This window comes from Cebus imitator, unplaced genomic scaffold (genome assembly GCF_001604975.1).
Source record: "Cebus imitator isolate Cc_AM_T3 unplaced genomic scaffold, Cebus_imitator-1.0 Scaffold124, whole genome shotgun sequence".
Classification (NCBI taxonomy): Eukaryota; Metazoa; Chordata; class Mammalia; order Primates; family Cebidae; genus Cebus; species Cebus imitator.
Genome location: NW_016107439.1, coordinates 2,994,490 through 3,017,902, shown reverse-complemented (window position 1 = coordinate 3,017,902; position 23,413 = coordinate 2,994,490). Strand labels below are relative to the sequence as shown.

At 41.1% G+C, this 23,413-nt stretch overlaps 1 protein-coding gene across 2 annotated transcripts in view; it reads right to left on the bottom strand.

Moving 5' to 3' along the window:
* SCFD2 (sec1 family domain containing 2) overlaps positions 1-23,413 on the bottom strand; it is a 431,480-nt gene that overhangs the window by 30,679 nt on the left and 377,388 nt on the right. For both annotated transcript variants that reach the window (XM_017540351.2, XM_017540352.2), the window contains exon 6: positions 13,249-13,394. In XM_017540351.2, coding sequence (XP_017395840.1) covers positions 13,249-13,394 — 146 coding nt within the window. The remainder of the gene's footprint in view (positions 1-13,248; positions 13,395-23,413) is intronic.

Genomic DNA, 23,413 nt, shown 5'->3' with positions numbered 1-23,413 from the left:
TTATCTCTAGGTTCAGGAAGTAGGAGACATGTATTTTATTTTTCCAAATTTTCCAAAATTAAGAGGTCTACTTCCAGAATCATAGGATAATTTAATAAATTTTATTTTAAATGTAAAAAAAGGGCCACGGAGTGGCCTCTGAATCCTGCAAATACTCTTCCCTGAGTAAGCTGTTTTGAATGCTCTTCTATCACCTTAGCCTTTCTGGATATTGACTCTCTTAAACTTTAGTTTATTTAAAGTGCCTCCACAAGAAGTCCCTTGGCCAATAATCTGCTACCTTATCAGCATTATCATCAAATACTAATTTACCTCTTCTTTGGTAATAGGCTTCAATCTTCAGCCATGCACATTACCAGGTGGCTAAAAGGCTACATTCTCCAGCCTTCCTTACAGCTGGGTGTAGCCATGTAATTAAGGTCTGGGCAATAAGATGTAAATAGAAGGGTAACGTGAGACTTTCAGAAGTCTCCTTTTTAAAATGGAAGGATATGCTTTTATCCTTTCCTTTGCTCTGCTGCGTGGAATGTAGAAGTGATACCTGGAGCTCCTATAGCCATCTTGGAAGACAGGACATTCCTTAGAGATAGTAAAGCAGAGAGCTGGAGAAACCTTGGTCAGTGATGACTTCTAGAGCCAGTATAACCATAACATGGACAGGCTAAATTAGTACCTACTTTACATGACACTGTAAAATCCTGTATGTTTAAGCCACTGTTTTTCAGATCTCTGTTACTTGCAACTGAATGAAATTCTGATAAGAAAGCATGAAGGGAACATAAAGATATAAAAGGACATTTCCTCCTTCCAGAAGCTTACAGTTATTTATTTTATTCGTCTATTAAACCTCATTATATAAAATAACTTTAAGCAGAATCACAGAGAAATACACACAGGCTGTCATATTTGAGAGAGAAGAAAATATACCCCTGATATGGTCTGGCTGTGTCCCTACCCAAATATCATCTTGAATTATAACTCCCATAATCCCCACATGTAGCAGGAGGCACCTGGTGGGACGTAATTTAGTCATGGGGGCGGTTACACTCATGCTGTTCTCATGATAGTGGGTGAGTTCTCATGTGATTCAGTGGTTTTACAAGGGTCTTTCCCACCTTTTGCTCAGCACTTCTTGATGCCTCTGTGAAGAAGAGCATGTTTGCTTCCCTTCTGCCATGATTGTAAGTTTCCTGAGGCCTCCCCATCCCAGTAGAACTGTGAGTCCACTGAACCTCTTTTCTTTATAAATTACCCAGTCTTGGGAATGTCTTTATTAGCAGCATGAGAACAGACTAATGCAACCCCTTAACCCATAAAAAATAAAAAGATTGTCATTCTCCATAAGATGTACTGTACAAAAAGGAAGAGCAGTGATTCTGAAAAAGAGCTCATACACAGCACAAAGGTGGCTTTGTAATTAAGCTAAAACACTATACTTTGCACCTCCTCTGTGCAAGGCACAGTGTACCTGGGGTGACAGGATTTGTTCCAAGGCTCCAGAGGCCCCAGTGTAGACTGGGAGACAGGGAAAAGCAGGAGATAGAGGGATTGGGGAAAGTAGGAACATGGGGATCTCTCTCTCTTCCCCTTGCTCCACTTTGACTAAATTTGGGGGAATGAAACATCCAAGAGAAAATGATGAGCTGGGTTCCCCTTGGGGGTGGTGAGCAGAGATTTAGAAGTGCTGTTCTCATAACCTCTTCATTCTTGAGACTTTGTGATTGCTCTGTGCTACATTGGGAATGTTGGAAATCTTTTTTGTTTTTTATTTTCTTAAGGTATGTAGGTGAACATGTATTTAGCAGGAGAAAAGAAACTATGATTTAAAATACAGAAAAGTAACAGCAAACACATCACATAATCCAGAAAAATAACAAATGTTTTTATTAACTGCCTGACATCCTCTTTAATATTCATTTCTTACATTTTTTGGTTACATTCTCTCTGATTATCTTTTCATATAACTCCAATTTTGAAATGACATTTTCTATGAAAATGTGATAGTTCTTAAGCTGTTGTCTCTCAGCTCCAAACCCTCTCTTCTAGACTCAGTTCTGTGATGCTGGGCTGAGTCTCTGAAAACCACTTTTGTGCTTTGCCAGCTAGGTCTGTTAGACTCTGCCAATAGGGGGCACTAGAGGGAGACTGGAAGACAGGAAGAACAGGCAGGAGCTTGCTTCACCTGTATATTTGCAAGTCCTGCCACCATCACCCTGGCAATGGCCTCTCACCACTTGAAGCTGCCCTTCCTCTGGACTTTCAAGTCATTGGATTTAATAAATTACCTTTCTTTTTTTTTTTTCCCAAGCTCAAAGTGGCATTTTATTTAGTAAATAATCAGTATGCATAATTCTGTAATAGTAACAGAAGCTGATTAAGTCTACAAACAAAACAAAACACAACAAATCTTGAACACTGGCAAACACAGGTACAGATATTAACGGAAAAGATGAGATAATGAACATTGCAAAAATTTATTCTAGAATAATACTTTCTGTTAAAACAGTGCAGTAGAGGATGAGAGGGACTCTCTGGTTTAATATTTTATCTAAAAGTGTTAAGATTTTTAAAAAATATATAAAATGAGAAAAAAAAGGAGAGGGGCAAGAATCAGGGGCTAGAAAGGCAGAAAAAAATTCCCTTTCTTGTTTAGGCTTTTCAGAGCTTTTTTCTTTATCTATTTTTAATTGTAACCAATAGCATAGTAAATGATGTAAATAGTAATTTAAAGAGAAGTTGATAGGTTTTCCTACTTGAATGAGAATAAGGGAAAAAAACCCTCTAAATTTTCTACTGAAAGAACTAAGTATGGAACAACTGGATAACATTGTGTATTTAAAGAGCACAATTTGGTATAGACTTTCTCAAGCACGAAAGAGTACTTGTGCCTTCTTAATGAAAAAAATTTCCAGTTAAGGTTTTAATGAGGAGAACTTTTGGTTCCTGTCCCTTAGCCATTTAGTTTGGACCATTTTGTGCCCTAAATCATGTCACTGAAATCTGATTAGAAGAACTACTTGGCAATGGCCTCTTAGATGGAAACCCTCTGACTTTCGTGAAATTTTCTACTCAGCCAGGAATAGCTCACTTCTCAGCAAAGGACCCTGTAGAAGGTGGTGATAGTGGAGACAGATGTGGGTTCTCTAGTACCCTACTCAAAGATTCTCTTGCATGCCTGGAAGGGCCAGAGGAGAGATTAGCCATACAGTTTGTCTCCATATTAAAAGCGTAAATCATTGTAATTTAATTTTCCTGATCAAACACTCTCTGCCAGTTCACCTTTTTGGGAGGTTGGTAGAGGAATTAAAAACTCGGAAAAATTTGTTCTTTTCTTTTCTTGCTGGTCATTTATTTATTGCTTATATCACATCCAACGTGAGTTGGCAATAGGAGATCTGTGCCCTGCCTAATCATTCAGAGACCCTGGTTCCTGCTATACCAGGGGTCCCAACCTCCAGGCATGGACCACTAATGGTTTGAGGCCTGTTAGGAACTGGGCCACACAGCAGGTGAGCAGCCGGTGAATGAGAGAAGCTTCCTCTGTGTTTACCTTTGCTTCCCATCACTTGCATTACTGCCTGAGCTCCGCCTCCTGTCAGAGCAGTGGTGTCATTAGATTCTCCTAGGAGCACGAACCCTATTGTGAACTGCGCATGCAAGGGTTCTAGGTTGCACGCTCCTTATGAAAATCTAATGTCTGATGATCTGTCACTGTCTCCCATCTTCCCTAAACAATGTCTAGCTATAGGAAAACAAGCTCATCTCTCCCACTGATTCTATATCATGGTGAGTCGTATAATTATTTCATTATATATTACAATGTAATAATAGAAATACGGTGCACAATAAATGCAATGTGCTTGAAAAATCCTGAAACCAAAGCCCCCACCCCCAACTCTGCACCACCTGCTCTGTGGAAAAATTGCCTTCCACGAAACAGGTCCCTGGTGACAAAAAGCTTGGGCACCGCTGTGCTATACCATTCACTAGAGCATCAGAGTCCTGCACTGAAGATTTTGCATCTCACCAGCAGATGATGAATGAGAGACAGTATGAAGGATTTCCAAGGGATTTTATGGGTCCAGCCCTAAAGTGATATGTATCACATCCACCACAGTTCATTGGCCAGAGCTAGTCACAGTTCCGCAAGGGAAGATGTCATCTAATTGTTTGCCCCAGAGGAAAAGGTGATGGAGTTTTGGGAATACACAGCATGGCCTCTGCCATAGACACACTGTTAAGTTTTGATTGAAACATTAATGTAAATATTTCCTTAACAACTAGCAAGCTGCAGGTTGTGGGCAAAGGATTATTAGAGCTTTTTCCCTTCTGCATAAGAATTTAACCTTTGGTTAACTTTTTATCTCTGTTTCCCTGGAAACTCGATAAAGGAAGAATGTCAAACTATGCAGCCAGGCAAGATTGCTTATGACAAAAATGATCCCTGGTTGGTAAATTGCATTAAACTGGAAGAACTATAAATACTTGATAGGAAGCCAGAGCTTTGGGCTTCTCTGAGTACGATGACTCTTGAATAGTAATTGGACATGTCCCTTGGAGGAATGCTGGAAGCTATGTCTGTGGAGTTCTTACAGAGAAATTAGCTCCTATAGGAAATGAGGCTTTAAAGCTAGGGGACTTGTGTACTCATCCCATATGAATCTAGTTCTCTCACTCCTGAGCTGTCACCTTGAAACCAATCCAAATAGCTCCTCAATAGCTGTGTGAACCGCTTCATGCTTCATGGGTGGTCACAAGGACTGCTCCATGGAAGAAAAATGCCTGATGCTCCCCTCATAGGGAGCTACATTCCTGTCTTGGGCACACTTGTGTCAAGTGGGAGCCAGGACCACAGAGTTGACTTACTTGTTAGGTACAGAACATACAGTGCCTTGGGCCCATTCCTTTTGCGGGCCCACGGAAATGCATTTTTTTTTTTTTTTCAGAAGAAAAAATATTTTAAGGTGAAAGTGATGTTTTGATATGCAATATTAATGTATTTATTTTTACACTAATGCAATCGTACCATGTACTTTTTACTATTTTTTATTTTTACAAAAAAGAAGGGGCCCATGAAGGTCATATTGTGACCCTGTATGAGGGCCTCATGAGGCTGCCCTGATAGCTTGGTAGAGCTGAAAGATACCCCCTGATGGCTGATACACGAGGAATAGTTGAAGTTTCAAAAAATAAATCTTATATCCGAAATTCTCCTTTTTTTCTCTTTCTTTAAATGGCAAGTATCTCTTCCAGAACAAACTGAGCTTCAAAAAATACCACATTTAAGTAAAATATGATAACTAAAATACATGGGTCATTGTCTCTGGTTACTCTTTTGGGGTGAACATACTGTGTGGTGGGTCTGGAAGATTCTTTTGTTGACTTGAATGCCAGCTCTTGAGGAAAAGCAGTGAGAACAACAGCAGTCCTGACATGATATATAATACGTCAGACACAATCTGGAGAAACCAGCGTAAGTACATTTTCTTGAATTTGGTGCACCTTAAAGATGACCTAGGATAGCAGTTTCCAAGAAAACACAATTGTGACCACAGTTACATCTCTGTCAGCTGGGGCTGCTGACTTTGTGTTTGCTGGTTGCTGTTGGGGTAGCTCAGTTCTGCTAGTAAAGATGCTTGCTTCTCCCTTTTCTGCAAAATTGACTCTAAACAACCAACTTGTCAGAAAACCCAGGCTTGCTGGGAGGGTTTTCATTTTGTTTCAATCCAAGACAGCACAGAAAAACATCTGTTCTAAATTGCTCATGGCTTTGACCAATCTATGGCTCATTTATTTTTATTTTTTGCTAAACGATGACTATTTTTTCTCCTTTCATCTTCTTAAAGGAAACAATTTATCTGTAGACTTAAAAATGGTTCATTTGTCTATCTATTCATCTATCCATTCATGCTTCAATCCAGAAGCCGATTAGTTTAAAAAAAATTGCGTATAGCCCCTTCAACTTCAATATGAGGAAGGCGAAGGCCAAACCCATGAACACATTTATAGCCAATAAGAAGCACGCTCAGGACAGAGCCAAGTTTTGTGGCCCTCGGTTTAGTCCTAAACCATGCTGATTCCTTCGGAAAGGATGCTGGCAGTTTTGTTAGAAAGAATCAGGAGGAGGACTAGAACTTAGCACTTGGCAAACAACAACTGGAGGCCAGGGCTGGAAATTGTTGATAAAAGAGGCCAGGCCGAAAGCCTGTTCAGAGAGCCATGTTTCACTGGCACAAGATGAATCAAGCCTCCTTGGGTACTGTGCTCAACACGCTAGAGGCACAAAGTACAGTATGCATCTGTGGAAGGTTTTCTCCAGCTCAGCCCTGCTCTTTGAGACCATGCCAAAGCAAGTCATACAAGAGCCACATAGTATTTTGTCTGAAAGATCCACATAAGCTCCCTGCCCTGAGACATCTGCTTAATATCCTCTTCGTGTCCCAGCTGAGGAATGGCATCACATCACACACTGTGGCATTTAGGAGGGAGATTAAGCCTGTCCTTAAACTGAGCATTTGCAATAAGAAATGGAAGGGTAAGAAGGCTTTCGGCAGCCAGGCGTGGTGGCTCACTCCTGTAATCCCAGCACTGAGGAGGCTGATGTGGGCGGATCAACTAGGTCAGGAGTTCAAGATCAGCCTGGCCAACACGGTGAAACCTCATCTCTACTAAAAATACAAAAAAAAAAAAAAAAAAATTAGCTGGGTGTGATGGCATGCACCTATAGTCCGAGCTACTACGGAGTCTGAGGCATGAGAATCGCTTGAACCTGGGAGGCGGAGGTTGCAATGAGCCGAGATTGCACCACTGCACTCCAGCCAGGAGGGAAGAGTGAGACAGGTTCTAAAAAAAAAAAAAAAAAAAGAGACTTTCTGCACAGGCGCAGTTGGGGGCTTAGGTTTCCAGTCAACAGAAATGGCCAACAAACCCAACCTTTTAAAACAAATTGGTGTCAGCAATAAACCTTCTGCTGCACAGCAGCTGACAGGACACTAGGCTTTTGAAAGATACCCTTTCTGTGTAGCCCATGTCCTAACAAAGGAAAAGATGAAATGCTGCAAAAGAGGACAAAGAGAAGGCCTCTTTTGTTCTTTACTGTTACAATGGCTGTGATAGCAAATACTTACATTGTGCTGTCTAGGTGTCACATACTATTCTAAGAAGTTTTTTGTTTTTGAGAAAGGGATCACTCTTGCCCATGCTAGAGTACAGTAGCACAATAATAGCTCACCGCAGCCTAGAACTCCTGGGTTTAAGTGATCCTTGCCTTAGCCTCCCTAGTAGCTGGGATTACAGGTGCCTGGCATTATACCCAGCTAACTTTTTTCAAATTAAAAAAATTATTTTAGAGATGGAGTCTTGCTATGTTTTCCAGGCTGTCTTGAACTCCTAGCCTTAAACGATTCTTTCACCTCAGCCTCACCAGAAGCTGGGATTACCGGTATGAACTACTGCACTCAACATGTTCTAAGAGTCTTATATGTATTAATTCACCAAATCATTACAGCATTTTTATGAGAATGTTACTATTATTCGCTGCTTCTTACAGGGGAGGAACCAGGCACAGGGAAGTGAAGTCGCTTGCCTAGGGTCACACAGTTAGTAGAGGGGACAGCCGGGCTATAAACCCTGATGGTCTAGCTTGAAAATCTGTTCTGTTATCCTGTGTGCCAACTTCCCTCTTATTAAGAATTTAAAATGTAAGAAATACCATTCTAGATAACATGCTGTCTACGATCCATCTAGTCATCCATCTACCCTCCCACTAGGTGGCAAGCACTGAGCTCGCCCATGCAGATACTATGGTGATCAAAGACACGTGCTATCTCTAGCCTTGGTGACATGTTCTTTAAGTCAAGAGCTTCTGTGGTAGCCTCTTGATCCCCATTGCCTCCGCTCTCCAGGCTGTGAAAAGGTCCTGGCTGCCCTGGAGGGCCAGGCCTGTGGTGATGTTCTGGGATTTATTTTGGGGGGTTCAGTCCAGATCCCACTCCTCTGACCCCTCTAGAGATTTCATATGCTGTATGTAATGCAGTTGGGACACATTCTCCTTAAAACGACTAGATGGTATCTGCTTTCTGCATCTGAACTGTGACTGACACATTTTCCTAAAGGGGTAATGGTTAAAGATGAAAATAAGAGATACCTCTAGTGCTAGCAGGGAAAACAGGAGTGGCTCTGAGACTCAGTGCCTGTGTATCACAGCAGGAGGGAGGGCCGCTGGGGGCCCAGGCCCTAGCGCAGAGTCTAAATGTGCAGCATAGGTCAGACCTGGAACGGGAACCCAGGGCCAGGCCAGCTAGTGCTCTCTCAGGTGTCTGGGAAGCCCAGGACATCTCAACCAGATTCTGTCTGAAGACAGGATGGAGCTGGGTAAACAGCACAGATTTCTCCTGGAGCCACAGGCTGAGGACCAAATTGGGAGAAAAGTTGAACAGAAGATTGTTCAGCCAAGGCCTATTTTTCAAAGCCGGACACACAGCTGAACTCCAACTCTAGTCTGGACACTTGTACTTTCCTATGTATGCATATTTTGTGTCCCAGTAAATCCCCTGATCTGTAATAAAGATATATGTATTGTACTTAAGATGCACCTAAGAAATACTTATTAAGCATCCACTATGTGACAGATACCACTCTAGGGACTGGGGATATGGCAGTGAACAAAACCTATAAATATCTCTGCTCTCACAGGCTTACATCTGTAATTTAAAAATATTATAAATTTGAAAAACCGAAAGAGGTAAAAATTACCCATAATCCCATCAAAAAGTGTCACATATATAGAATATGTAAAAATAAAGCAAGAGGTCAGTGTTTCTCCTTACCCATCCAAACCCACCCACCATAAGGTGGTGACCTTTATAAGGTGACCATTATACATTTTAAAGACATTAAATATATATACTCATGAAATACTTATTTTATTCTCTTTTTTTTGAGATGGAGCTTCGCTCTTGTTGCCCAACTGGAGTACAATGGCATGGTCTTGGCTCACCGCAATCTCTACCTCCTGGGCTCAAGTGATTCTCCTGCCTCAGCCTCCCAAGTAGCTGGGATTACAGGCATACACCACCACACCCAGTTAACTTTGTACTTTTAGTAGAGATGGGGTTCTTCCATGTTGGTCAGGCTGGTCTCAAACTCCCGACCTCAGGTGATCCGGCTGTCTTGGCCTCCCAAAGTGCTGGGATTGTGAGCCACTGCACCTGGCCTATTTTATTCAATTTTTACGAAAATAGAATAATGCCTTACAGAATAACCTACATGTCCCCCCACCCCCACCCAATTGATCATGGACCTCTGTTTCAGTTTGAGCTCCTCAAGAAGTGGACCCTGGGCCAAGGATTCAAACACACACCTTGCCCAGCATATTTGGGTCTATTCCATTCATTGTAATGGTTGCACAGCATCTCACCATGCGTCTGTATCATTATTTATTTAATCCCCCCAACATACACACATTACCATACCCTCACCCCACTTCCTACTCACTGACGTTTAGAATTGTTGGGAGTGTGCTGGTGTTATTGACCCACTGTAACGAGGAACATATGCAACAAAGGGAAACTCCATTTCCCAAAGGCCATGGCCGCAGGACAGGGTCTGAGGCCTGGAGAAGTGTTGGCAACAGGGAGATGAGGTCTAAGAAAGTTAACATCATCCTTATCACGTGCAAGATTGATAGCTAATATGTGTTTATGTGAAGCTGTCCAAATCGGTCACCCAGACGACCAGAAAATGGAAAAGGCCTCAAGAATTTAGTGGTTTGTTTTCTCTCTGCCAACTACAGCAGCCACTTGCTTCTTGACATTTTTGGTCTCAATTTCATCACATATGACTAGTTCTAGCACGTCTTTTGGAGTATTTAAGAGTGCTGATTTTTTTAAATGACAAAACTACATATGATTATCTGAGTGATTTTGTATTTTGTGGTAGTGGTATTCTCAGATCTTTGAGTAAAGGATGGGAATTTTTATGTTTCTAAGCAAAGTGAGTTTCCAAGGTCTCCAGTATCTTGGTAGGTGATTTCAGATGACCATCAGCACCATCAATCAACACTTCTAGAATCTCCATGAGAAACATGGTATAGCTGGGGATGAGGTTTTGGGCTGGCAGCAAAGATCTGGCATCTGTCCCTGGCCACCTCAGTGTCTGTGGCATCTCACTTGGCCTTCCTGGATCTTGGAATAATACTTCCTCCCTGTCACAACGTGTGATAATCAAAGGAAAAACCCAATGTAGAAGAGCTCTTCAGGTATCAGCTACCAAACAAATACGGGATACTGGAGGAAGAATCTTGATGGTGGTGGGCTGCAGTGGGTAACATTAGCTCCTGTCTACAAATCTCCCTTAAAGAGTCAGCACTGAAGCTGAACTCACTATGTCATGATCACCAATAACAGCACATTCAGCTCTCCAAAAATCCTTAACAAATAGAGTTGATTTATTAAAGGTTTTATGCAGAGATTGACAAGATTCCCCACAGCTAAACTTAGTCATCTTTTCCATCAGAAAAATTTGTTCTTCCCTGAGAGCTCATCTTTGGCCACCTGGAACCTTAGTTCTGTCTCCTACCTTGTCCAACAGACACTCCCCAAACTCAATGGCTCCAGCCTTTCTTTATTCCTTAAGCTTCCCTTTCTATGTACTTTCCCCCTCTGAGTTTTTACACAGAAATTACCCCTTAATCTTGTATCCTTATACCATCTTCCTACTCAATGATGAAAAAGCATTCTTCTTAGGTCTCCCTGCCTTCCTTTGAAAGCAGTGGAGGAATTTTATTTTATTTTTTATTGCATTTTAGGTTTTGGGGTACATGTGAAGAACATGCAAGATTGTTGCATAGGTACACCCATGGCAGTGTGATGTGCTGCCTTCCTCCCCATCACCTATATCTGGCATTTCTCCCCATGCTTTCTCTCCCCAACTCCCCACCCCCTGCTGTCCCTCCCCTATTTCGCCCCTACAGACCCCAGTGTGTGATGCTCCCCTCCCTGTGTCCATGTGTTCTCATTGTTCAACACCCACCTATGAGTAAGAACATGCGGTGTTTGATTTGCTGTTCTTGTGTCAGTTTGCTGAGAATGATGGTTTTCAGGTTCATCCATGTCCCTACAAAGGACACAAACTCATCATTTTTGATGGCTGCATAGTATTCCGTGGTGTATATGTGCCACATTTTCCCGGTCCAGTCTATCATCGATGGGCATTTGGGGTGGTTACAGGTCTTTGCTATTATAAACAGTGCTGCAATGAACATTCTTGTGCACGTGTCCTTATAGTAGAACACTTTATAATCCTTTGGATATATACCCAGTAACGGGATTGCTGAGTCAAATGGAATTTCTATGTTTAGGTCCTTGAGGAATACTGCTCAACGAAATAAGAGAGGACACAAACAGATGGAGAAGCATTCCATGTTCATGGTTAGGAATAATCAATATAGTCAAAATGGCCATACTGCGCAAAGTAATTTACAGATTCAACACTATCCCCATCAAGCTACCAATGACCTTCTTCACAGAACTGGAAAAAAACACCTTAAACTTCACATGAAACCAAAAGAGAGCCTGCATAGCCAAGTCAATTCTAAACAAAAAAATAAAGCAGGAGGCATCACACTACTGGACTTCAAACTATACTACAAGGCTACAGTAATCAAAACAGCATGGTACGGGTACCAAAACAGATATATAGATCAACGGAACAGAACAGAGGCCTCAGAGGCAACACCACACATCTACAACCATCTGATCTTTGACAAACCTGACAAAAACAAGCAATGAGGAAAGAGTCCCTGTTTAATAAATGGTGTTGGGAAAACTGGCTAGCCATGTGTAGAAAGCAGAAACTGGACCCCTTCCTGACACCTTACACTAAAATTAACTCCAGATGGATTAAAGACTTAAACATGAGACCTAACACCATAAAAACCCTAGAAGAAAACCTAGGCAAAACCATTCAGGACATAGGCGTAGGCAAGGACTTCATGACCAAAACACCAAAAGCATTGGCAACAAAAGCCAAAATAGATGAATGGGACCTAATCAAACTCCACAGCTTCTGCATAGCAAAAGAAACAGTCATTAGAGTGAATCGGCAACCAACAGAATGGGAAAAAATGTTTGTAATCTACCCATCTGACAAAGAGCTGATATCCAGAATCTACAAAGAACTAAAACAGATTTACAAGAAAAAAACAAACAAGCCCATTCAAAAGTGGGGAAAGGATATGAACAGATACTTTACAAAAGAAGACATACATGAGGCCAACAAACATATGAAAAAATGCTCATCATCACTGGTCATCAGAGAAATGCAAATCAAAACTACATTGAGATACCATCTCACGCCAGTTAGAAAGGTGATCATTAAAAAATCTGGAGACAACAGATGCTGGAGAGGATGTGGAGAAATAGGAACACTTTTACACTGTTGGTGGGAGTGTAAATTAGGAATTTTAAATAACACATGTTTTCCTCACAAGCTTTTCCCCTTGTTGTAACACTATTAGGTACTTTTCATTATTCTATTTCTTCACAATGTCTATGGACTGCTTAGATCCAGAAACTTGGGAAACCTCTAAGGCCAGCCCTAATGTAGTACATGTAGTCACTGGATCCCAGAGAAGAGAAGGGACTTGCAGAAGGCTATAGAATCAGTCTGCCAACAGGCTGGGCATGGTGGCTCACGCCTGTAATCCTAGCACTTTGGGAGGCTGAGGTGGGCGGATTGCCTGAGTTCAGGAGTTTGAGACCAGCCTAGGCAACACAGTGAAACCCTGTCTCTATTAAAATACAAAAGAAATTAGCTGGGCATGGTGGCAGGTGCCTGTAATCCCAGCTACTTGGGAGGATGAGGCAGGGGAACTGCTTGAACTGGGGAGGTGGAGGTTGCAGTGAGCTGAGCTTGTGCCACTGCATTCCACTCCAGGCTGGGGTGACAGAGCAAGATTCCATCTCAAAAAGATAAAAGAATCAGTCTATGAGAGACCCACAGTTAGAAAGTCATGACTGACTCCCAACTCAGTGCTCATCCCACCATATCCAGCCTGGGGCAAATATGAATTGAGAGGCTTTCAGATTCCATGGAACCCAAAACTCTGAACTAAAAGAGAACTTGAAGTTCATCTAGAACAAACCTTTCATTTTAGAGAGGTTAAAAGGGAACCTTTTCTTGTAGTTATAATCGCTGAGTTCTAGAAATACAACAGATTAGAGGTTACTTTAAAATGTATATACTTGCCTGGTGGGTATGATTTCCAGGAACATATACAGACTTGAACTGTTTCATGAGACTCCGAGCTCCGGCAATATCCCGAAGTGAAGTAAAGAGTTCATCCGTGGCAATTTTGGATTGATGAAACGTCAGGTTAATTGAAGAGTCACAGTCTGAAAAAATCCAGAGATGTTTTCTTGAGTGAGTAAATCTTTAAGTTTTCATCATGACAGCTTGAGCTCGATGTAATGTAGTTGGTTTTTTTTTTGTTTGTTTTGTTTTTGTTTTTTAACCCTGTTTTCACCTGGCTGTTCACCAACTGGGCTGTTGCAATCATCCATGAGCAATGAAGCATATTGAATATAAATGCCTTTGACGGAAGTGGAACTCAAAATTGCCTGGGATTGCAGCCACTGGCTTCCATCCCTAGACTACAGAAGTTTCACAGAAAGAAAGCTCCCAGGGCCCATAATCCTTGGAATACAGCTTTGGGAAAATATGAGGAGACGCAAAGGAAAATATGAGAGACTGTTACGATCAAACTCACTTACCTGAATCCCATCAACAGTTTGCATAAAGCTGGACAGCAAGAATGAGAAAGAGCACAGTGTTGCTCCAGTGACAGAACTCGCTGCAATGGGCATCTGTCTAATGTGCTAACGAAGCACGTGGCACATTTCAGAAGGTGGCCATTCAAAGCTGATCAAACACAGGGGGACTTAAGAAGAAGACTGTTTTCTGAAATCTTCTGTTTCTTTTTCAAACTTAGAAGAACTTATTCTCTGTTTTATTAGAAGCTCATTCAGAAGGGACATGATCATGGATAAGTTAAAAAAGATAGGGAAAGATTAAAAATGTGTCTTCTTACATCTCCCAAATATCCCAAATACATCAGTTACATTAACTCATTAATCGTCACATCATCTGTATGAGGCGGGAACTATTGTCTTCTCCATTTTAAGGATAAGGGGATTGAGGTGCAGGTTAAGGAACACCCCTGAAAGAAGGTGTGTCAAGGATTGCCAAGGTGCTTCCCATACACACTCCATCACCCTGGGTGTCCCCTGTAGGAGTGGTGAAGTTTCTGTGTATTCTGACTGCTTCCTACCACAGTACCTGGATGTCAGTCTGTCTGTCTGTCTCTGTCTCTTATTGTCTAAGGGCGTCCACTGGCTGTAGGAGCATGTTTGGCCTGCGTGTGGGGCAGGCTGGGAGGGATGGAGAGTCAACACTCATAGAAATAATCCCATTTTCTCTTCCCGTGGAGGGTAATTCTGAGTTGTGGTCTGCACAGCCTTTCTGAGGGGCCCAAGAGGGTTGGAACCCCTGCTGCCCATGACATCAACTCATCCATTAATACCCCCATCAGTGGCTTTTCTTCCTCCCCGTCTCACTTCCCTACCTCCTGACAGCTTTGGGATATCTTTCCAAATGCAGTATTTGCACCCAAATCCTTGTCTGAAGACACTAGTGATTTGAAGAGAGGTCTGGCTTCAATGTTTTAGTAACAGCTTTACTGGGATATAATTCATATACTATACAGTTATCCACTTAAAGTATACAATTCAAAGCTCTAGCATATTCACAGAGTTTAATAACCATTACCACCACAATTTTAGAACACTGTGTCACCCCAACAAGAAACCCCATACCTGTTAGCAGTCACTCCCAATTTTTCCCCACCCCTAGCCCCTGGCAATCCCTAACATGCATTGTCTTTATGGATTTACCTATTCTAGATGTTTATGGAATAATAGAATATGTAGTCTTTTGTGACTGGCTTCTTTCACTTGCCATAATGTTTTCAGGTTCACCCAAATTGTAGCATTAGTACTTTATTTCTTATTGCCTACTGGTATTTCATTGCATATAGAATATTCATGTATATGGAATATGGAAATAGCATATTTTATATATCCACTCATCAGTTAATGGACATTAGTGTTGTTTCTGCCTTTTGGTTATCATGAATAATGCTGCTAGTTTTACATGTACATGTTTTTGTGTGGACATACATTTTCATTTCTCTTGAGTATATACCTAGGAGTACAACAGCTGGTCATGTGTTAACTTTGTGTTTAACCTTTTGAGGAAGTGCTAGGCTGTTTTCCAAAATGATTGCACTATTTTACATTCCCACCAGCAGTGTAAGAGGGTTTCAATTTCTCTGCATTTTAACCAATACTTATTATTAGCTATCTTCTTAATTACAGCTATCCTAGTAGACGTAAAGTGAGGACATATATGTTGATTTTGATAATAAGAGAAATAGTTTTTAAGGAATACAGATAGATTCAAATAAGCTTAAAAGAAAATGGAATGTATCTAACACACACAGAAGCATCCAAAAGAATCCAGCTGCATCAGACACAGCGAGGTGGCATGTGAAAAGCTGAGCCTGTACTCTCAGTTACTGTGTGACAGTGTATGTAATAACTCTTAAAAGATGGGCAAAGCCTCTGATTAGTCTTCATCTCCTAGTTTCCAGAAATGTCTAACCCATTGCCATTAAAAAAAAAATCAGGGCAGGGATGGTGGCTCACGCCCGTAATCTCAATGCTTTGGGAGGCTGAGGCGGGTGGATCACTTGAGGTCAGGAGCTCGAGACCAGTCTGGCCAACAAGGTGAAACCCTGTCTCTACAAAAAATACAAAAATTAGCTGGGCATGGTGGCAGGCACCTATAATCCCAGCTACTTGGGAGGCTGAGGCATGAGAATTGCTTGAACCTGGGAGGTGGAGGGTGCAGTGAGCTGAGATCATGCCACAGCACTCCAGCCTGGGTGACACAGTGAGACCGCATCTCAAAAATAAATAAATAAATAGATAGATAGATAGACAGATAGATAGATGTGTGGTCAAGCCCAATGAGAGGATGCCTCTTCACCTCAGTGGACCCTACACACATGGGATTCATGGACTGCAGGGGGTTGGGGAGAAAGGGGAGAATCAAGGGATGCAGGAAGTTCATGGGAACTTTCTGGAATTATGTGCCAAGCTTTGAGGAAAGGAGAAAATGTGTAGTTTTGTGGGGAGCATGTCCACAATTCTCTGCCGATTCTTAAAGAGTTCACAACCAAGGCAAGTTCAGAGCCACAGGTACAGAGCATCGATCGATACCACACCGTGCTTCCTATTGGCCTCATGCTCCAGTTGAAACACACTAGCTTGTGCTTTAGGCAATCACCAGACAGAAGAAACCCTGGGAGGTTATGGCTTCTCACTCAACATGTGGCTTCTTTCCTTCAAGAATCAATTATACCTAGGCGTTGTGTAATATGTTCTACTTTTTCAAATTCAAAATAGCACTAACACAAGGAGAAAAAAACACTGCTAGTTCTAATATCATGCAAAGTGTTTCAATTTCTCTAAAAGTCAATCCAGCTAATAGGCTATTTTTTTAATTTAAAGTAATTCATTTTCTATACGACAGAAAAATTCATCCAATTTTCCAAATGGCCCTATTGCAATTTTTTTGAATGTGAGAAGTATGATATTCATTCATTAGGCTGAGTGGAATAGAATCATCTATTAGCTTATTGAGTCTTTACTTAAAATTCTAGATTTTGCATGAAAATTGTGGATTATACATTGACATTAATTAATCATAGGCTGTGTAATTAAAGAGATTTATGTCAACAGTGGAGCAGGTTGTCTGATACAAGTGTTTACAGGTTACTACTAGTAAATTGAAATCAAATGAACCCAACAGAAAAATAAGACCATTAAAGAAACTGATGGAAGGAAAATAGAAAATCCTAAATTCACAAATATAGTCAACCTTGCCTGAAAAATTGTCAATCATGTCTATTTTTCAAGCCAAACACATGGGCAACTTCGGTCCAAACCATTAACCCCCTCCAATTTGTCTATCATCCTCAAGGTTCTGTGATGTATATGTTTTAGGGATACTGGGCCAAAGGAGACTCATTTTTATCAATCTTTAAGTATTTTTCATAATCACATCAATCTTCACTGAAAGAGGAACTTACATTTATTTTCCCGAACCCTATAATGAAAGTTACACACACACACACACACACACACACACACACACACACACACCCTTTATGGATAGGTCAGGATAAATGACTTATGCAAGATCACACACACATCACTATTTCCAGCAGAGCCAAGGTTCAAATATCCCCTCGATGGCAGACCTGAACTCCTCCATGTATCCTGCCTCCTACAATTCCAAATCTCATCTGGGAATGCAGCTCATTCCAAATATCTGCTGAACTGATAGATAAGCTGGAACATGGATATAAAAACTGTTAAAACTGTTAAAAATGAATTATTTTCTGTGATAATCATAGTATATAAGCACCAATTTCTCACAGTATACTAGAAACTATTCTAAGAAGTTTATACATATTAGCTCATTTAATCTCCACAGACTCCTAATGTATTAGGTACTATTCTCATTCTCATCTTGTGGATGGAGAAATTGAACCACAGAGAAGTTAAAACACAAACTCATTCAGTCAGTACATGGTCAAGCTAAGATTCAAACCCTTGCAGTCTAACTTCAAAGTTGATCCTATTAAATACTACATTCTGCTGTCTTACATATCTGCTAAGGCCACATATACATACATACATATATGTGGCCTTAGCAGATATGAAATATATCTATATATAGATACACATAGATATATAGACATAGATATGATCAACAAAACATTTCATTCACGTTTAAACCAAAGAGATGCTAAAATGGAGGGAGTTGCAAATACCTTTATTTGTGGGAAGACCTGGGCCTGTCTCTGGGTTAGATGCTAACAGGGAGGTTTGTAGCTAGACCTTAGGTCCTTCTCTTTTGGCCACATGAGGTGTGAGGATCCCAGGCCTGCTGCACAGACTCCTTTGAATCTCTGCTATGTAAGGTGCTGTATTCAGTTACTTCCGATAAGCCCCTGACAGGCTGTTCCATTAAGCCAGCTTATGAGATACCGGCCTTTTGTAAGGAAACTTTCAGTGTACAATTCCAGTCAATTCTCATTTAATCCACTTAGTTAAACAGATACTAAACCAGGAGCTGATTGTAGCCTTTAGCCAAGCACGTTCTGTGTACTTCAGTTGCCTACTTCTTGATAGGGGAGGCCCTCAATCCCCTAGGGTGCCCCTATGTTCTTCCATAACCAGGGGCTGACTCATGCCCCTGTAATCTTGAGGACCTCCTGGGCAGGAGTCTAGTTATCCCTGAGATCAACAAAATAGGGCTCCTGTTCAGCACCTACACTTCCTCCACTCCGCCCTCACCCTTCTCAACTTACTGAAGCCCCTCTCCTTCGGCAGAGAGGAATGGTTTCCATGGCTCTGTATACCGCAGGGACCCACAGTGTGGGTCCATTTTCAGCCCCAACATAATTAAAATGGAGAGAAAACAGAAGAGCTTGATGATCCTTCTGGGATGGCTGAAATGAAGCGCTACTCCTTACTCCCGTCTACCTAGTTCTCTTCTGTTTGGTTCTCTTGGGAAACAGTCTTGCAGCTTGCTGGTGCTTGGCGTGCCTTTTCATAAGAACCTGGTCTCCATAAGTTTGGTTTCATTACCTAGGTATTAAGGAAAATAAAGCATCTTTCATCAGAAAGGTGCTTTAGTCTGGATTCGAGCTGAAGTAGCCCTTATGTGAGGCCTTCAAAACACACACACACACACACACACACACACACACACGCCCACACATGTACACATATGCATTTATGCAAGTCAAGCACAAATCACGCACGCGTGTGGATTGATAGGCTGGAGTAGGAGGGCAAAGCTAGAGTAGGATTTGAAATGTCTCCCTATTTACTGACATCATTTTCTGCACAGTTCTAAAGGCCCCTCAGGCCCCTCACATCTGTTTGGGAAAAGCCAGAGTCAAAAAATATACTTTAACCCTGGCCAAGAGGCCCTTTTCTTGTCTGGGCCAAGGTTGGTCTCATTTTTCTACTGGCCTCAGTTTGAGAACCTCAGGCCCACTTCCTAGTTTGCACTCCTGCCTGCCTGCCTGCCTGCCTCCCTCTCAGCAAGCCCCTACTCAGCAGGGGCCACCTCCACGGGCTCCTGGGGCAGTTAGAGAAAGGATTGGCTTGGGGGTGTGACACAGCCAGAGAGGGCAGAGCACTGGGGGTCACGACCTCCCCCATCCATCCAGCAGTCTGACACCACCTTTTCTCTCTTTTCAAATGATTGTTTTTAAATGGAGTCTTTTCTCATGGCTTTCAAAAAATGTTTGACAAATGAAAATCAAACTAAACAAAATAAAAACCAAAGAAACCTTAGCAAGTGGCATCACATCTGAAATTTTCTAGTGACGCTGATCATATAAAACCCCTCTTAAGTAGAACAGTCCTGGGAAGTGCATGAGGCAAATAAACAGCAATAGAAGCCCTCTTTTCAAATACGCTTGGACTCATGTGTGATCAGAAAAGTCACTGAAAGAGGGGGATCATGGAAAATCAATCTCTCTCTTACAAACATTTCTACCTCCATATGTGAAAGTACATGTACATATATGTAAACTTTAAATTAAAATATAAATGTGTTTTCATTCCCTAATCATTTGATGACAGACCAAGGTATTTTCTGCTGTTAGAGTTCTTTTTTAAAAACCATTATTTACCATGTAGGATTTTCGACATACCATGAAATCCCATTTAAGGTGGAACCAGAAGTTAAAGATACCTGCAGCAAAATCTGAGGACAGAGTTCTTCTAGATTTTAAATTGTTTTCTTCAATCTTTTACATTTGTTCACACCTAATTCAAAAGCATTTTTCAAATGACCCATTTTTACTGAGTCTTGCAAAAACATCCAATTTGGCTTTCACTGAAACAGTTTTCTTTTTGAGTTCATACTTCATCAGTATGTGAGAACATTTAATTAAATCTTACAACTTAATAACAAGGTACAGCTGGCACACACAGGTTTGAGAACAAACATAGTTGACTCTTGGAAACACACAAGTCAACTGGGAAGAGCAGGCGTGAACAGGTCATGGAGACAGCTTTAGAACTGAGATGGGTCAGGGTTTTGGCATTAGTCCATTTTTATAAAAGGATTGTGAAGTGTGAGTGATTCTGGCAACTGGGTCAGGTAGAGGCTGGTTTAGAATATATGAATTATATATATTATATGTACATTTATCTTTATTAGATGTATTATATATTTTTATATAAATATATAAGTATATATTTCTGAGGTTCCATATTTATACTACTAAGGCAGTTGTATCTAAGTCATCAATTTCATGTTTAATGACCTAATGTGACTTTAAGTTCTAACATAAGAAAATTATAGGCTGGGTGCAGTGGCTCATGCCTGTAATCCCAAAACTTTGGGAGACCGAGGTGGGAGGATCACTTGAGGCCAGGAGTTTAAGACCAGCCTGGGCAACATAGCAAGACTCTACAAAAAATTTTTTAAAAAATTAGCCAATGGGGTGGTGCATAACTGTAGTCTCAGCTGTTTGGGAGGCTGAGGTGGGAGGATTGCTTGAGCCCAGGAGTTGGAGGCTATAGTGAGCTATGATCACCACTGTCCTCCAGCCTGGGTGACAGAGTGAGGTTCTGTCTCAAAAAAATTATAATCCAGGTTGTCAGACATCAGATTTTATAGGGCTGATTTCCCCCTTCATTGTAGAGTCCTTGAGCTATTCCACACAGCTGAGCTCCTTAGCAGGTGTGGAGGTAATGATATAAAGAAGCCTGGATGAGTGAGGAAGGCAGACTAACAAAATTTGAGCTATAAATATCGAGGCGAGGTCACAAAAGACCAAAGACAAACAGGCATGCACAAAGGGGGATCCCTTCTTGAAGTCCTCCCGGAAGTCTCCCCTCTGACTCCCAGCCTTTGCTGATCCCATGACCCTTGGTGCACTGAATTCTGCTAGGTGTCCTGGAGTCTTAGCCTATAGTTATTGCTCCTACAGTTATTGCTCAAATGACAAAGGAAGACAGGCAAGAGGAGGCATAAGGACATGTTCCAGTGGAACAGAGACTCTGGATTCTCCTGGCATGCCCAGCATAGAGCTTACCTCACAGAAGACACTCACTACGTAGTTTTTAAATAAATGAATGAAGAAAATAGACAGGTTATATTGTTGTATTTTTAAGATGATAGCCAATACATATAAAAGATTATATGATCTATGTGGTATAAAACATGCTTATATAATAAACACCCCTGAACCCACTACCGTATCCTGGCACTTTGCTTACCTACCTCCAGATGAGTCTACCTTCCTCACTCATCCTTCTCTTTAAAACAGAGGAGAATGATGAATAGGTAAATCAGACCAAAAAATGACATAAAGCAACAGCACTGATTTTCTTGAGTGGCTGATAAACTGTCTCTGCATGAAATTTCAAACAAAGAGCTCCCAGATGGTTTTGAGCAATTGCAGCCTACATGGGTAAGTGGATAAACTCCCAAAAAGGCAACTTGAGAAGAGCAACCTCAATTGCCTGATAAATTCTGTTTGTCTATTTAACAAGCAAAATGAAACTATACATGGTTTAGGTATACACACACATGTGACAAAAGCTCTGAAGTTTGTGTTTATCATTCCCCTCTGTTTTAAAGAGAAGGACGGGTGAGGAAGGGGGACTCATCTTGGGGTAGATAAGCCAAGTGCCAGCATAGGGTGCTGGGTTCGTGAGTGTTTATTATATAAGTACGTTTTACACCACATAGATCACATAATTTTTTATATGTATCAGGTATCATCTTAAAAATAGAACAAAGCCAAAACCAGGTGCACTACTTCCTAAAACCTCCAGCAAATTCAGCTTTTTAAAACAGCTGATTAGGGGAAAATGACAGCTGAAATCTAGTATTATTAGGCAGGTTTGGGGTGTGTGATGGACATGGAAAGACTTGCGCATTCAGGAGAGGATGTGACATGATTGCAAGTGGCTGCCCAGAATTCTAGCCCAAGCTCTGAGGCTTTCTGTGAGAAATCACGTGGTGGGAAGCCTGAAGGAAGGAAAACCATGGGGAATACGCTTCAGAACCTGCACAGTCTTAAAGGCAGGTTTGCCTGGCAGGGTGCAAAGTTGCCAGAGAGACCCAGAAAGTGGGAATCCTGGTGCAGATGCAGGCAGCAGGACAAGCAGCCCCTTGATCCTGAACATCTGTGCTGCTCCAGGAGGCATTGCTACAAAGAGAATAAAATACCTAGGAATACAGCTAACAAGGGATGTGCCAGACCTCCTCAGGGAGAACTGCAAACCACTGCTTAAGGAAATAACAGAGAACACAAACAAATGGAAAAACATTCCATGCTTGTGGATAGAATCAATATTGTGAAAATGACCATACCCAAAGTATTATAGATTCACTGCTATTTCCATTAAACTACTATTGACATTCTTCACAGAATTAGAAAAAAACTACTTTAAAATTCATATGGAAACAAAAAAGAGCCTGTATAGCCAAGACAGTCCTATGCAAAAAGAACAAAGGTGGAGGCATCACACTACTTGACTTCCAACTATACTACAAGGCTACAGTAACTAAAACAGCATGGTACTGCTACAAAAACAGATGCATAGACCAATGGAACAGAACAGAGATCTCAGAAATAAGACCACACGTCTACAACCATCTGATCTTTGACAAACCTGACAAAAACAAGCAATGGAGAAAGGATTCCCTATTTAATAAATGGTGCTGTGAAAACTGGATAGCCATATGCAGAAAATTGAACCTGAACCGCTTCCTAATATACACCTTGCACAAAAATTAACTCAAGACGGATTAAATACTTAAATGTAAAACCTAAAACTAGGAGAAATCGTAGGAGAAAATCTAGGCAATGCTATTCAGGACATAGGCACGGGCAAATATTTAATGACAAAAACATTAAAAGCAATTGCAACAAAAGCAAAAATTGACAAATGGGAAGCGTCAAGGAGGCAGAAAAATAGACAATCCTAGATCATCATGGAAAAAATGAAATAACCCCAACTATTTCTAAAAATTTTCTGTAAGCTGCCTATGTGAACAATCTCGCTAAAATGGCTCTCTTCTGACTGCTATAATTTTAAAAAAGCAGTTTATCTTAAGGTTTTATGTGTTAAATAAGGGAAGTGTGGAAGACAATAAAAATCATGATACTGTATCACATAATTAATACAATTTCATATGTTGGTTATTATGTTTATTAAGTAAATCAAAATACACTGTAGACAAAGAG